The sequence below is a fragment of the Ipomoea nil genome, unplaced genomic scaffold (assembly GCF_001879475.1).
Source record: "Ipomoea nil cultivar Tokyo-kokei standard unplaced genomic scaffold, Asagao_1.1 scaffold0482, whole genome shotgun sequence".
Lineage (NCBI taxonomy): Eukaryota > Viridiplantae > Streptophyta > Magnoliopsida > Solanales > Convolvulaceae > Ipomoea > Ipomoea nil.
The window spans coordinates 729,151-743,600 of record NW_017616910.1 but is presented as its reverse complement, the minus strand read 5'-3'; the positions used below and the strand labels follow the sequence as shown (position 1 = coordinate 743,600).

At 43.7% G+C, this 14,450-nt stretch overlaps 1 protein-coding gene across 1 annotated transcript in view; it reads left to right on the top strand.

The window, feature by feature from the left end:
* Nucleotides 1-14,432, top strand: part of LOC109173706 (probable leucine-rich repeat receptor-like protein kinase At1g35710) — a 31,552-nt gene extending 17,120 nt beyond the window's left edge. Inside the window, exon 2 of the mRNA XM_019322992.1 lies at nt 14,389-14,432. Within this exon, the coding sequence (XP_019178537.1) occupies nt 14,389-14,412 (24 nt within the window). The 3' untranslated portion in view covers nt 14,413-14,432. The remainder of the gene's footprint in view (nt 1-14,388) is intronic.
* The last annotated feature ends 18 nt before the right edge of the window (nt 14,433-14,450 follow it).

Sequence of the window (14,450 nt, the reverse complement as noted above, 5' to 3'; positions counted from 1 at the left end):
ATCAGATTTTTCTTCCCCAATAGAATACAGATGTCGTTAATTGCATTTTGCTTTAGACAAATGGAATTGATGGATGAGAGGCAATCATTAGCAAATATTTTTCCTTGCCAGTCTTTAATTTGTTGCCTGATTGAAAAAAAAAAACAAAAAATTAAACATATCTTGACAATTGGTATAGCAACTTTTGGCTTAATAATATGCGTCAACTGAAATGAGAAAGAAATCTAATTTGTTGATAAAAATGGGAAGCTTTTGAAAGATGGACAATATTAGAAAAAGAGCATGTGGGACATGCGTTTCTGACCGCATGTCCCACATGCTTTTGATATTATTATTATTTTTCTCCAATATTAATCACATACAAAAGTGAGACTTGCCTTTGATGTATTATACATGAAAAGTAAGTTCCACTTGCCTCTCTTGGCTGAATACATCCTGGTTAGACGTAAGTAGAAAATGTGTTTCTCCTAGAATACTAGAAACGCATTTCCCACTTGCGTCTCTCACCACCGACGACCGGCCAGCAGAGACGCTAGTGGGAATTGCATCTCTGTTTGAAAACAATTGATTTGAGACAAATACTTATATGGATCAGAGCTAGCCTGTTTGATCAGGAACCAGGGTGGAATAATTGATTGATGCGTTAGTTCTTTTTTTATTTGCGCTTTGCAGGTGCGAAAGACGGGAATTTTTCCATGGAAGTGAGTTTTGGCCGTGGTGTTCAAGCCTCTGAAACGCAAGTCCCAAATGTTCTTTTCCTAATATTGTTCATCTTTCAAAAGCTTCCTATTTTTGTTAGCAAATTGGATTTTTTTTTTCCCATTTCAGTCTTTGATTGGTACTCTAACCCACATAAAATGAAGTGTTATCCACATAGCAACTTTTGGCCGTTCGTACATGAGGTATCCCCAGTATTTTGTTATTGAAATATGACGTTTATTATTACACAATGCAAATTTAAAGAAGTAAAGTTGTGCTTGCTAGTTATAAATTTTGATACAGTAATAAACATCTTGACAATTGGTATCATAACAACTTTTGACTTTGTAATAAACGTTTGATCTTGTTAGGTACACTAACCTAGATCAGTGAAGTGTTATCCACATAGGATATTCTTATACCTAGAGTTAAGGTAGAGTGTTTTCATATTTGAAGTATGTATCTCTCGTGAGAACTTAAGGAAACTCTTCAAAAACATTTGGGTAGTATCTGTAATGAAAAACAGTAAAAACATATTTCTTAAAAAAGAAGCACATTTGATGGACGTCTAATCGAAATGTGAAAACATATTTCAAGAGTCTAATTATTAAAAAAAAAAAATCCTATGAGAAAAATTGTTTCTTAAGTATGGATATTACAGAAGCATGAGATGGCGTGGAGAGGGAGTAGGAGGCTGAGTGTTACAAGTTTACAACTCCATATTGGTCAGTAGCATTCAGATGATATATGAAGGACTATAATAGAAAATATAGCATATATATATATATATATATATATATATATATATATATATATATATATATATATATATATATATATATATATATATATATATATATATATATATATATATATATATATATATATATATATATATGTATATGTGTGTGTGTGTGTGTGTGTGTGTGTGTGTGTGTGAGAGAGAGAGAGAGAGAGACGGTCTCACACAAGTGTGACTCATTAATTAATTATTACGAAAATATACTTTTACAATGTATTTGTCACGCCCCACTTCTAGGACATGACCCGACCGTATCATTATGTAAAAACTTGTAACAATACGAATCATAACCATACATCTCAGAACCTTCATAACAACACTTGAATACATAATAATTCAACAACAATATGACAAAAATATTGATAGATATATTAGGAACAGGCTCGGGGCAAACCGACCTGGGAAGACGTGGTACAAGGGGTCAAAGGCCCGAGGTGGTCGCGGTGCGGTATGAGGAGACTTGGGTGACCCCATTTGGGGTCGAGGTAGACCCCGGTTGGGGTCGACTTCAGCGTCGGCCTCGGTTGGGGTCGACCCCGTGGTCGACCCTGGTTGAGGTCGACCTCGGCCAGACGGGGCAACCCAAGAGGACAGTCACATGGGGGGCCGTCTAGGCCTCGGGCGTGCCCACGTGACTCGGTCAAACCTGACCCAACCGCCCACCCTATTCTCATGGGGGCGGTTGGGAGGATTTGCTAGTATAAGAGGACATGCTTTTGCCTTGTTAGGAGATCTACATCTTGTTTCATCATTATGTTCTCCTTGTAATTTTCCTAAGAAATCCTATTAATACGAAAGTTGTCCCTGCGACATATACTCGCTGTCTATTCCTATCTACTACTTATTGGGTTTAACGATTCGGGTTTATCCCGGGTAATTAAATCCATCAGTTTCTTTCGCTAGATAGTAATGAGCGGGGGCGTCCCCCCTATACTATCTTTAGGGAAAGCCAAGGTCGGGGTTGGTGCGCACGACTGCGACCATGGGTTGATAACTCCTCTTCCTGCTAGGCGAGGTTAGACTTCGCCGATTCTACTAGGGAAAACATATGTCGTTGTTCGGGGTCAAGCCCCCCCCCCCCCCCCTACCTTTGAAAAAAATAAATAGTTTTGGGCTTCAGGGGTGGTGTCGCTAGGTGCCCCAGCCCCTTTTCTAGAATAATGATATTGGGGTCGAGGACCACGTTAGTTGGCAGGCCACTCGAGGTATAGGACCTCCTCAATGTGCCCTATTTCGAGGAGGGTGTAGACCTACGCCTTCACGAAGCTCTCGGCGGAGAAGTACCTCTTGCGTTGTTGCACTAACTTGATGGTGGGGTCGACGGCGAGCATGTGGGTGATGACGTCGTTGTTGAGGCCAGACATGTCCTCGGGTCCCCATGCAAACACCTCCTTGTAGGCCTTGATAGTGTCGACGATGCGGGCCTGGTTCCCACCTATCTTGGGCCAACCTCTCCAGGCGGGCCTGGCCTAGGTTAACCTCCCTCTATCGCCATCTCGACGATGATCTTGATGGGTGTCACCCTGCCTGTCCGAGGATTGGGGCGAGTTGGCCTCCCCTTCGGCCTAGGCGCCCGGGTGTGCATGGTGGTCGGGTGCCTGGGCCGCCGCCGCCCTCCCCCCCCCGAAGGGAGGTGGATGTGGGGTCGGCACCCTCCAGGCAGCCTCCGGGCCGACTCGTGTACCTCCTGGGAGACCCTCCGCGAGGCGGGCCAGCATCACGAAAGCTTGTTGAAGGGCAGTCGCCCCCTCCTAGAAGAGAGCGAGATTCGGAGGAAGGTCGGCGGGGTCCCCGACGTGCCATTGCGGTGGTTGGGTGAGCTGACTCCTTTACTGGCGGTCCGTTTGTGGTTGGCCCTGGGCCCAACCTGTCTCGAGCTGACACGCGGGTGCCCAGCCTCTCCAGGGCGGGCCTGGCTTGGGTTGACTTCCCCTTATCGTCATCTCAATGTTGGTCTTGACAAGATCCACCTCCGCCCCGCCTGTCCGAGGGTCAGGGCGAGTTGACCTCCACCTCGACCTGGGTGCCGGGCGCACGAGGTGATCGTGTGCTTGGGCTGCTACGCCCTCTCGAGGAAGGCAGAGGTGGGTCGGCACCCTTCGGGTGGCCTCCGGGCCGACCCACGTACCTCCTTAGAGCCCCTCCGCGAGGCGGGCCAATGTCACTAAAGCATGCTGAAGGGCGGCCTCCCCCTCTTGGAAAAGAGCGAGATTTGGAGGAGGACGGGTGGGCCAACACACCATTGCGGTGGTTGGTGGGGTGATCTCTGAGGTCACCCGCTAACCTCAAAGAAAGCATTCGTTGCTGAATAGTGGTCCCGTTGAGACCACCCCCGGTAGGGGAGGTACGGGTGTTACGTTGAGACTAGAGCCGTCAAAATGGGCTTAGCCCGCCGGGCCGGCCCGCCCCGCCGGCCCGCCCCGCCCCAACTTAGGTAGGGGGCGGGTTTTAAAAATAGAGGACCGTTTAGGAGCGGGCTTTTTTGACCCGCCCCGCTTAGGCCCGCGGCCCGCCGGGCCCGCGGGTTGCCCGCCATATTTTATTTTATTTTATATAAAATATTTTTATATAAAATATGCACTTTAAAATTATTGTTATGTGTAATATTTTTGGACTTTGTAGTTGTGACTAGTTTGATGTTTGATAAACTATGAACTTTGAACTTTATGTAATATTTAATGTGAAGTTATGATTTATGTATCAATTTATTTTAATTAGTTAGATGCTTGATGAATAATTTTTTTTTAAAAAATGGGGTTTGGGCGGGGGCCCGCCTAGCCCGCGGGCCACTGGCGGGGCGGTCCGGGCCTGTCAAACCCAGGCCCGTTTAGGAGCGGGCTTTTTTAGCCCGCCCCGTTTAGGCCCGCGGCCCGCCCCGCCCCGCCAACCCGTATTGACAGCACTAGTTGAGACCACCCCCGTTAGCGGTCCCGTTCGTATTAATAGGCTTTCTTAGGAAAATTACAAGGAGAACATAATGATGAAACAAGATGTAGATCTCCTAACAAGACAAGAACATGTCCTCTTATACTAGCTAATCCTCCCAACCACCCCCATGAGAATAGGGTGGGCGGTTGGGTCACAATTTGACCGAGTCATGTGGGCACGCCCGAGGCCTAGGACGGCCCCCCACGAGACTGTCCTCTTGGGTTGCCCCGTCTGGCCGAGGTCGACCTCAACCGGGGTCGACCACGAGGTCGACCCCAACCGAGGCCGATGCCGAGGTCGACCCCAACCGGGGTCTACCTCGACCCCAACTGGGGTCGCCCAAGTCCCCTCATACCGCACCGCGACCATCTCGAGGCCCTTGACCCCTTGTACCACGCCTTCCCGGGTCAGTTTGCCCCGAGCCTGTTCCTAATATATCCATCAGAACCTATTATTGGTTTGAGAAGAGGATTTGTCCCACTATTTATACAAGAATTTTTTAGAGGCTTATTGAATTGTATAGCATAGAGGTTCTCTATCGCTCGCGCGCGTGAGGGGGAATGCTTGATTCAAGCCTAAGCAAGTGTGCGTGATAAGTGCATTTTTGTCTATATTTTTACCCCCTCTTAAACCCATTTTATTTTTGAATTGCCTAAACACTTGTGTGAATTGTGACTAATTTGTGTTGGTTTTATTTCAAGGTGCAATCATTCACAACAAGTGAGGAATTCAATGATTTGTGGGAAGATACGAGCAATTTTTGGATCAAGAGATCAATCAAAGAGTTTGGAATGCATTTAGGAATTTTCAGCAGCCTCGTACCCCCTCCCGTACGCCCATCCATCAGCCCATCTGAGATTTGAAAAACGAAGCAGGTGGCGTACGCCCTGTCGTATGCTCGTACGCATGCCAGTACGTCCATTCCAGTGTTCACTGGAAATGCACCAAAAATGGTACGCCCTGGCGTATGCCCATCCCTGAGGGCGTACCAATGTGCTCTGTCCACTATATAGGCGCGATTTTAGTTATTTCTACACGGTTTTGACCCATGGTTGAGCCCTAACTTCTCTCTTTCACTTCCTTTCATATTGTAGTGTTAGATTAGGTTTAGATATAGGTTTCTTAACATATTTCAAGCTTGTAATCAAGGATTCAACACTTGGATTCCATCATTTCAAGATTCTACCATCCAATTTCTTGAGAGAAGTGTTCCTTCCTTTTATCTCTTTATTTTGCAAGATATATGCTTATTACTCGTGTTTATGTGTTCTTTATGCTATTTAATCATGAGTAGTTAGTTTATGGACTTGAGTTAGGGTTGTATTTTCTATCTTGATGCTTGATTTGTGATTATTGCAAAAAAGGAGAAGAACTCCAACCTAGGGTTCATGTGTTTGTGAAGGTTTTGTATTTATATCTTGTTAATGTTTGATGTACACATTCATTAGCTTGTTTTTGGAGGATTCCTTGCCTCATTGAGAGTTGGGTGATGAATCCAAGCCAGCCCTTGCATAAACCCGATTTCTTCCTATGAAAATAGGGGAAATTGGGGACTTTAGATGCTTTGTGTGCTTGATAGACTTGGAATTGATTCACCACGAAAGTTGGGCATTTTCTTGTCCTAATAATCCTTGTTTATTAATCACGAGAATGGTTCGTAGACTAGGATACCTACGTGCTTTCCCACTTGATTCCTTGGTTACTTGTTCTCCCTAATCCCTTAGGTTGTTAAAGCATCTAGATGATAATGCTCCCTAGCTTGAGTCCTATTTCTTTATTTCGTGTTTACATCTTGTTACTTTGTTTAGTTACCGTAGTCTCAATCTCGATATGATTTGCTTAGCTTCTTGTTGATTTTCTTATGCTAGTGCCTAGTTTATTGCGATTGCATATTGCATGCCATAACCCCCAATCCCCTGAGGACGACATTACACACCCGTACACTCACCACATCTCATTTTTGCTACATCAGTGCGCGGGCACGAAATTGGCTGCGTGAACCATTCGTTGGTTCTGGACTGTTGGACATTCAATTCACCCGTTACGGAATTAATTTTGTATTAATTCCAATTTTAAAATTTGAATTAAATCTCACATAATGGTGGTTGTTTAAGGTGTTACAAAGGTCAGGTTTAATGGCCATAACAAATGTTATTTACCTTCAAACCTCCTATATAAGAAGAGTGTAGGAGCAGCAGGTTTACACAATACTATACAGTGAAGTAGTGAAGAACTATGAACAAGAGACACAACACACACATAGTTTTACTCTCTCAAAAACTCTACTCCCACTCCATTCTTGAAGCTGTGTTTTGCTTGTGCTCTAGTTCGCCGGGTTCGTTCATTTAGGTGCTCAAGCGTCGAACCGTTGTACGTTTTATCCTGGGAAGCCTAGGCCACAGCGCTCCTAGCACTTTTGGGAGGTGGCAAATAAGGTTTTAAGGAAAAAGGCACTTCGCCTAACTCGTACTTACCATCTTTCTTCCTCTCCTTCTTTCTTGTTTTGGATTATGCTCTAAGCAAAAATCATTTCTACTTTCTTGTTGGATCGATTGAAATTATAATCTAAGGTCCGTTTTATATATATATATATATATATATATATATATATATATATATATATATATATATATATATATATATATATATATATATTGATGGTTTTATTGGGACCGGGTCCACCATAAACCGGGTACAAGGTGTACAGAACGGGGGTAGGGCGCTAGGCCCAGGACAATGCGTATAGAAGCCCGAGGTACAGGCCCAAGATGGTGGCCCAAATACAAAGAACAAGGCTCACGAGGTGGGCTATAGCTAACTACGCTACTGGTAGGAATCAAACCCAGGTGGCTTGGTTGAGAGTATGAGATCAAGACCACTAGACCAGGATGTCTATCGTGTCTGAGTTGCCCCCTTAGCCAAAGATCCAGGGCCCCTATTTATAGCAAGCCCCCTCCTCCTCTGGCGTCCGCGTGTCCCACGTTGCTCCTCCCCCACTCCGCTTGTTTGTCGCCATGCATGTCACGCCGCCACTATCCCCGCGACTCCCGCATCCTCCACCATGCACGCCGCTCCTACCTCCCCCCCAGTCGTACCTACCTACCCCCTCACGCCGTACCTACCCCCTCATGCCGTACCTACCTCCCCCCTCACGCCGTACCTACCTCCCCCCCTCACGTCGTACCTACCTCCCCCCCTCATATCGTACCTACCTACCCCCTCACGCCGTACCTACCCCCTCATGCCGTACCTACCTCCCCCCTTACGCCGTACCTACCTCCCCCCTCATATCGTACCTACCTCCCCCCTCACGTCGTACCTACCCCCCTCATGCCGTACCTACCTCCCCCCTCACGCCGTACCTACCTCCCCCCCTCACGCCGTACCTACCTCCCCCCTCATATCGTACCTACCTCCCCCCTCACGTCGTACCTACCTCCCGCACCTACTTCCTCCCGCCTTCCGGTCCATGTTCTTCACCCTGGCCCACCATGCGTGCTTGTCTTCCTAGCCCAACAAGACTTGGTCCAACCTCCTTCTTTCACCACCCCCACTTGGGTCAATACTTTCCCAATAAAATGGACCCCTAGGGTCCCATATCCCCATCACAAGTCCCCCACTTCTTTTAGGCATCTTGATGCCTAAAGGAAGTAGAATTCGGTACAACTACCTCCTTTCTTTCCCAAAGTCAACCTCTAGTTCCCAAGCTTTCATGATATCCCCATCACAAGTCCCCCACTTCTTTTAGGTATCTTGATGCCTAAAAGAAGTAGAATTCGGTATCACCACCTCCTTTCTTTCCCTTTCTCAACCTCTCGCCGCCACCTTCCATTATCACCATTGTTGTGCGTCACGCCATTACTCCGTACCTCTGCCACACACACCGCATGTTGCCCTGGCCTTCGCTTCATCACCTAGTGTCGAGAGGTCAAGGTGACTCCTCTATTGTCACTTCTTGGATGCTTCTTGCATTGTACATCTCTTTTGTTGCATTTATTTAGTATGCTTTGTCAATTTCTCCATGATGCACCTGCATGCTTCTTTTAAATATTCAATGGATGTCTTTGCTCCTTCTCCATGCTACACCTGCATGCAACCTTTTTTTTTTTTTTTTTTTTTTTTTTTTTTTTAAGGATGAAGGTAACTGAAGATTGCAGGACGGGGTAGTGTGGGTTGCGATAACCCACACGCCCCCTCCGCCAACGCCATGCGGCTTGCCGGGGGCAAGTCCGCGCATGTGGGTTGCGATAACCCACACGCCCCATTCGCCAAAAACCATGCGGCTTGCCGAGGGCAAGTCCGCGCATGTGGGTTGCGATAACCCACATGCCCCATCCGCCAAAACCATGCGGCTTGCCGGGGGCAAGTCCGCGCATGTGGGTTGCGATAACCCACACGCCCCATCCGCCAAAAAACCATGCGGCTTACCGGGGCAAGTCCGCGCATGTGGGTTGCGATAACCCACATGCCCCATCCGCCAAAACCATGCGGCTTGCCGGGGGCAAGTCCGCGCATGTGGGTTGCGATAACCCACATTCCCCATCCGCCAAAACCATGCGGCTTGCCGGGGACAAGTCCGCACATGTGGGTTGCGATAACCCACATGCTCCATCCGCCATGGCCGTAGAGCCAGCATGCATAGCACGTAAGAGCACATAGGAGCACATAGTTGAGGTGGCCGTGGGCCAAGCATGCAGAGCACATAGTTGTGGTGGCCGCGGGCCAAGCATGCAGACACATAAGAGCATATAGTTGAGGTGGCTGCGAGCCAAGCATGCAGAGCACATATGAGCATATAGTTGAGGTGGCCGTGGGCCAAGCATGCAGAGCACATAGGAGCACATAGGGGCACATAGTTCGGGAAAATAAACACAATCTTTGCCTAACTAAGTGTTCAAGTGTACTCACCAGAGTAGCGTCTCGATATGCTAAGTGTGTTACCTTATAGGGTAGCTCCTCTTGCGAATCAACCATTGGTAGAGACTACAAACACGGGCTAATCGTAGCGATCCCCACAGACGGTGCCAATGATGGTTTTATTGGGACCGGGTCCACCATAAACCGGGTACAAGGTGTACAGAACGGGGGTAGGGCGCTAGGCCCAGGACAATGCGTATAGAAGCCCGAGGTACAGGCCCAAGATGGTGGCCCAAATACAAAGAACAAGGCTCACGAGGTGGGCTATAGCTAACTATGCTACTGGTAGGAATCGAACCCAGGTGGCTTGGTTGAGAGTATGAGATCAAGACCACTAGACCAGGATGTCTATCGTGTCTGAGTTGCCCCCTTAGCCAAAGATCCAGGGCCCCTATTTATAGCAAGCCCCCCTCCGCTTGTTTGTCGCCATGCATGTCACGTCGCCACTATCCCCGCGACTCTCGCATCCTCCACCATGCACGCCGCTCCTACCTCCCCCCCCCAGTCGTACCTACCTACCCCCTCACGCCGTACCTACCCCCCTCATGCCGTACCTACCTCCCCCCTCACGTCGTACCTACCTCCCCCCCTCATATCGTACCTACCTACCCCCTCACGCCGTACCTACCCCCCTCATGCCGTACCTACCTCCCCCCTTACGCCGTACCTACATCCCCCCTCATATCGTACCTACCTCCCCCCTCACGTCGTACCTACCCCCCTCATGCCGTACCTACCTCCCCCCTCACGCCGTACCTACCTCCCCCCCTCACGCCGTACCTACCTCCCCCCTCATATCGTACCTACCTCCCCCCTCACGTCGTAACTACCTCCCGCACCTACTTCCTCCCGCCTTCCGGTCCATGTTCTTCACCCTGGCCCACCATGCGTGCTTGTCTTCCTAGCCCAACAAGACTTGGTCCAACCTCCTTCTTTCACCACCCCCACTTGGGTCAATACTTTCCCAATAAAATGGACCCCTAGGGTCCCATATCCCCATCATATATATATATATATATATATATATATATATATATATATATATATATATATATATATATATATATATATATATATATATCGAATAGTATTTTATATATTTTTTTGTGTGTATATAAATACTATTTTGGAATATTAAATTGACTTTTTGTTCATTATTTTCCAACAAATATTACAATAGGAGCTACAATATAACTCTCTAATTCTCTTTAAAAGAAATTTGCTATGCTAAGCTATCAAAAGAGATACAAGATGGGAGCGTTATGTTGTGGAACAGTGCCTGCCTTTCAAGGTGGGCATGATTGTAGATTCATAATTTCTATATTGTAGATTCATAATTTCTAAAACGTATATTCATAATTTCTATACAATAGATTCATAATTTCTATATTGCAGATTCATAATATCTATACTGTAGATTCATAAATTATGTACTGTAGATTCACAATTTCTAAACTATATAGTTATCAAATTATGAACATATAGTTCTGTGATTTGTGAATACAAAGTTAAAAAATTGGATATATGAACATTGAAAATTATGAACATATAGCTCTATAATTATGAACATATATTTATAAAATTATGAATATATAGTTCTATCACATGTTCACAAACCTAATACTGTAGATTCATAATTTTTTTTAAAATTAGAACAAAAAATGACGCCGTTGTGGAACTGTGCCCGCACGTGTCCAAAGCATAATTTGCCTAGAAGATGAAATTGAAAATGGGATAATCACAATGACAAATGAACTCCCTATTTATAGTAGAAGATTAAGGGTTATTTTGTAGATAGTCTAAAATCTAGGGGCCAAACTATAATTTCTTTAATTTGTCAACAATTGTGGCTAACAAGTAACAATTTTGTCAAATTTTGCTGCTGCTATCACTGTACATTCTGCATAGATCCCATGCTCCTATGTTTGACTTTAATTACCTACCTGGTGAACTTTCAATTCTTGACTTTTGCAAAGAAAAATGCCAAATTCCTATGGCTAGCTTAGTGATAATAATGTTGCGTAGAATGTATCATTTTTCTTTACCGGCCGCCGGCCGGCCATGTGATAAAGGAGCTGCGGAAAATGAAAAATTAGAAATTTCATCGTTCTCATATATGTATCGATCAGGCCATGAAGCCAATATATATATATACTACTAGCTTGTCTATAAAAGATCGAGCATGCATGCATAGTTCTTGGCCTGGGAATCATAACATACAATGGAGAACTTCCGTTGCAACTATTTAGCACTACTGATCATCTTTCTTGTGCTGCCAGTTTGCTTCTTTGCATTGGAGACGACAACATCAGCAAGAACAGAAGCTGAAGCTCTTCTCAAATGGAAGAGCAGCCTGTTGATGTTGTCTTCTTCACTGATCAATTCATATAATCTTCTTTCCGGTAATATTTCCCCATATTTTTTCTCCAATTGGACCAAACTAACGTCTTTGCAACTTGCACGCAATTCCTTCAATGGGGGTATTCCATTTGAAATTGGTTTGCTCACAAATCTTGAATACCTTTTCTTAGATAGAAATAAGATTTCAGGCGGCATTCCAACTCAAATAGGAAACTTGCAAAATTTGGTTGAATTAAACCTTCAAGTGAACAACATCTTTGGTTCAATACCTCAAACAATTGGAAACCTTACAAGTCTCAAACTTCTTTTGCTTTTTGATAACAATCTCACAGGAACAATTCCACCCCAACTAGGAAACCTCCACAATTTGGTTGCACTAGACCTATCACAAAACTACCTCTATGGTCCAATACCTCAGACAATTGGAAACATGACTAACTTAGATAGCTTATTGCTTTCCACCAATAATCTCATTGGAATGCTCCCACCTCAAATAGGAAATTTGCACAAGTTAACTAATTTGTACTTGTTGGAGATTTATATAGTAATGGAGATTAATGTTTCAGATGGACTACCATGAAAGCTTAAATAATATTTGGAGTTGTGGAGTTATAAATATTATTTTAGTTTGGTAGAAAGTAAGTTGGGAAATATGAATATTACATACATTTGGAACTGAATGTTTCATTGGTGTTAACTAATCGTTGATGTTGAACGAATCAATGCATTAATCGATTCGGTGGCAACATTCGTTATTTGATGAATGGATGGCTTTTTGTCCAATTCATTAATTAAATAATTGATGGTTTCGGCCGAAAGAATTAAACGAAAGTTTGGATTCGTGTTAATTCGTTGCATGCGTGAAATGCGTGAAATGGAGTATATATATAATATATATATATATATATATATATATATATATATTATGCTTTCGGCTTTGCATTGAAGTTTCGGCTTTGCTGCATGAATCGTAATATATATATATTATGCTTTCGGCTTTGCTGCTTGGATTTATGCGTGAAGTATGAAATAATATATATATATTATTACTCCATAAAATCAAATGCAGTACGCATAGTATAATTATATGGTTTATATAATTATATATTTCTCATGTATATCTTTTAAGATATATCTTATGGAAGTTGAGTTTTAAACTAAAATAACTTCCATGTAACTTCTCCGAACTGCTATATTTATTTTATATAAATATCTGGAGAAACATCTGAAGAATACAAAGAAAAAGAAAATAGGCAATTGATGGAGGCAATCAACTTGCAGGAAACCAAGACATTTCACAGGCTTACAATTCTATAGGAAATTCTCAAACAGAGCAACTTGAGAATTTCATTCGTCTTCTTGTATCCCATAAGATTAAATTTTGAACCTTGTTGCTTTTATAGAGGGAGATTTAAAGCCTATAGGAAAGTGATTACACGCCTGAAGATATCAAATGATCCAGTTTTTGTTCCCTGTTGTATTCTATATTTTTGTTGTATCTCAAATATATTACAGATTACAAGGACCTTTATCTAACAGTACTTGCCAGAAAACAACCTCTATGGTCCAATACCTCAGACAATTGGAAACTTGCAAAATTTGATTTTGCTAGACATGTCAACAAAAAATCTCTCTGGTCCAATACCTCAAACAATTAGAAATCTTACAAGCCTCCAAGTCTTAGACCTTTCCACAAACAATTTCACATCAATGTTTATCTCTTCAACCATTTGCAATTTACATTCTCTCCAAACTTTGGTTTTGGCCAATAATTTATTAACTGGGTCGATACCTCAATGTTTGGGAAATATCAACAAAGATCTCTCTGTGTTAGATTTGCACCGGAACCAATTTCATGGGCCAATCCCAACAAGTTTTGAGGTTGGCAACTCCTTGGGCAGACTAAATTTGCGTGATAATCAATTAGAGGGAGCAATGCCGCAATCTCTAATCAATTGTAAAGAGTTGGAAATTCTTGATCTTGGGTATAACAACTTGAGTGGTATGTTTCCAATGTTGTGAATTAAATTTATCACATAACATGTTCACTGGCCACATCCTAATGTCTCTTGAAAATTTATCAGTGCTTGAATCCTTAGACCTTTCTTCAAATCAAATTGGCGGAACAATCCCTGGACAATTGACAAGTATTTCATCTCTTAAAGTGTTTAATCTCTCACATAATAAGTTAATGGGATGCATACCTCAAGGCCCACAATTCAATACATTTGAAGTGAATTCATTCCAAGGAAATGATGGATTGAAAGGAAAACCTTTGTCACGGGGTTGTGGGAATGGCATGACACCGCAACTTCCAGCACCAAAGGAACTCCACCAAGAAGACGATTCAAGTTTTTTGAGCGGATGCACCGTAAAAGTTGTGGCAATGGGGTATGGTTGTGGTATTCTTTTTGGATTATTCATGAGAAGTCTCATGCTCCTAACTGGAAAGCCAGAATTCATTGCAAGGTTAGTTGAAGAAGAAGCAAGCAAATTAGCAAGGAAGATCAAACGAAGAAGATCAACAACCAGAAAGAGAAGAAACTAGCCAGCGTCAATGGTAAGTAATCTTATTACACCAAAGCAATTTACAAGTATATATGGTATGCTTTTGTTTGGTAATGCATAAGTGTAGATGCATGAAGGAATATATTATGAAGTGTGTTTACTAATATTTGCAGCTCACTTGGCTTCTCTCCAGATGACAAATACTCGAGATAGAAGATGTTGTTAAAGAAGTAGT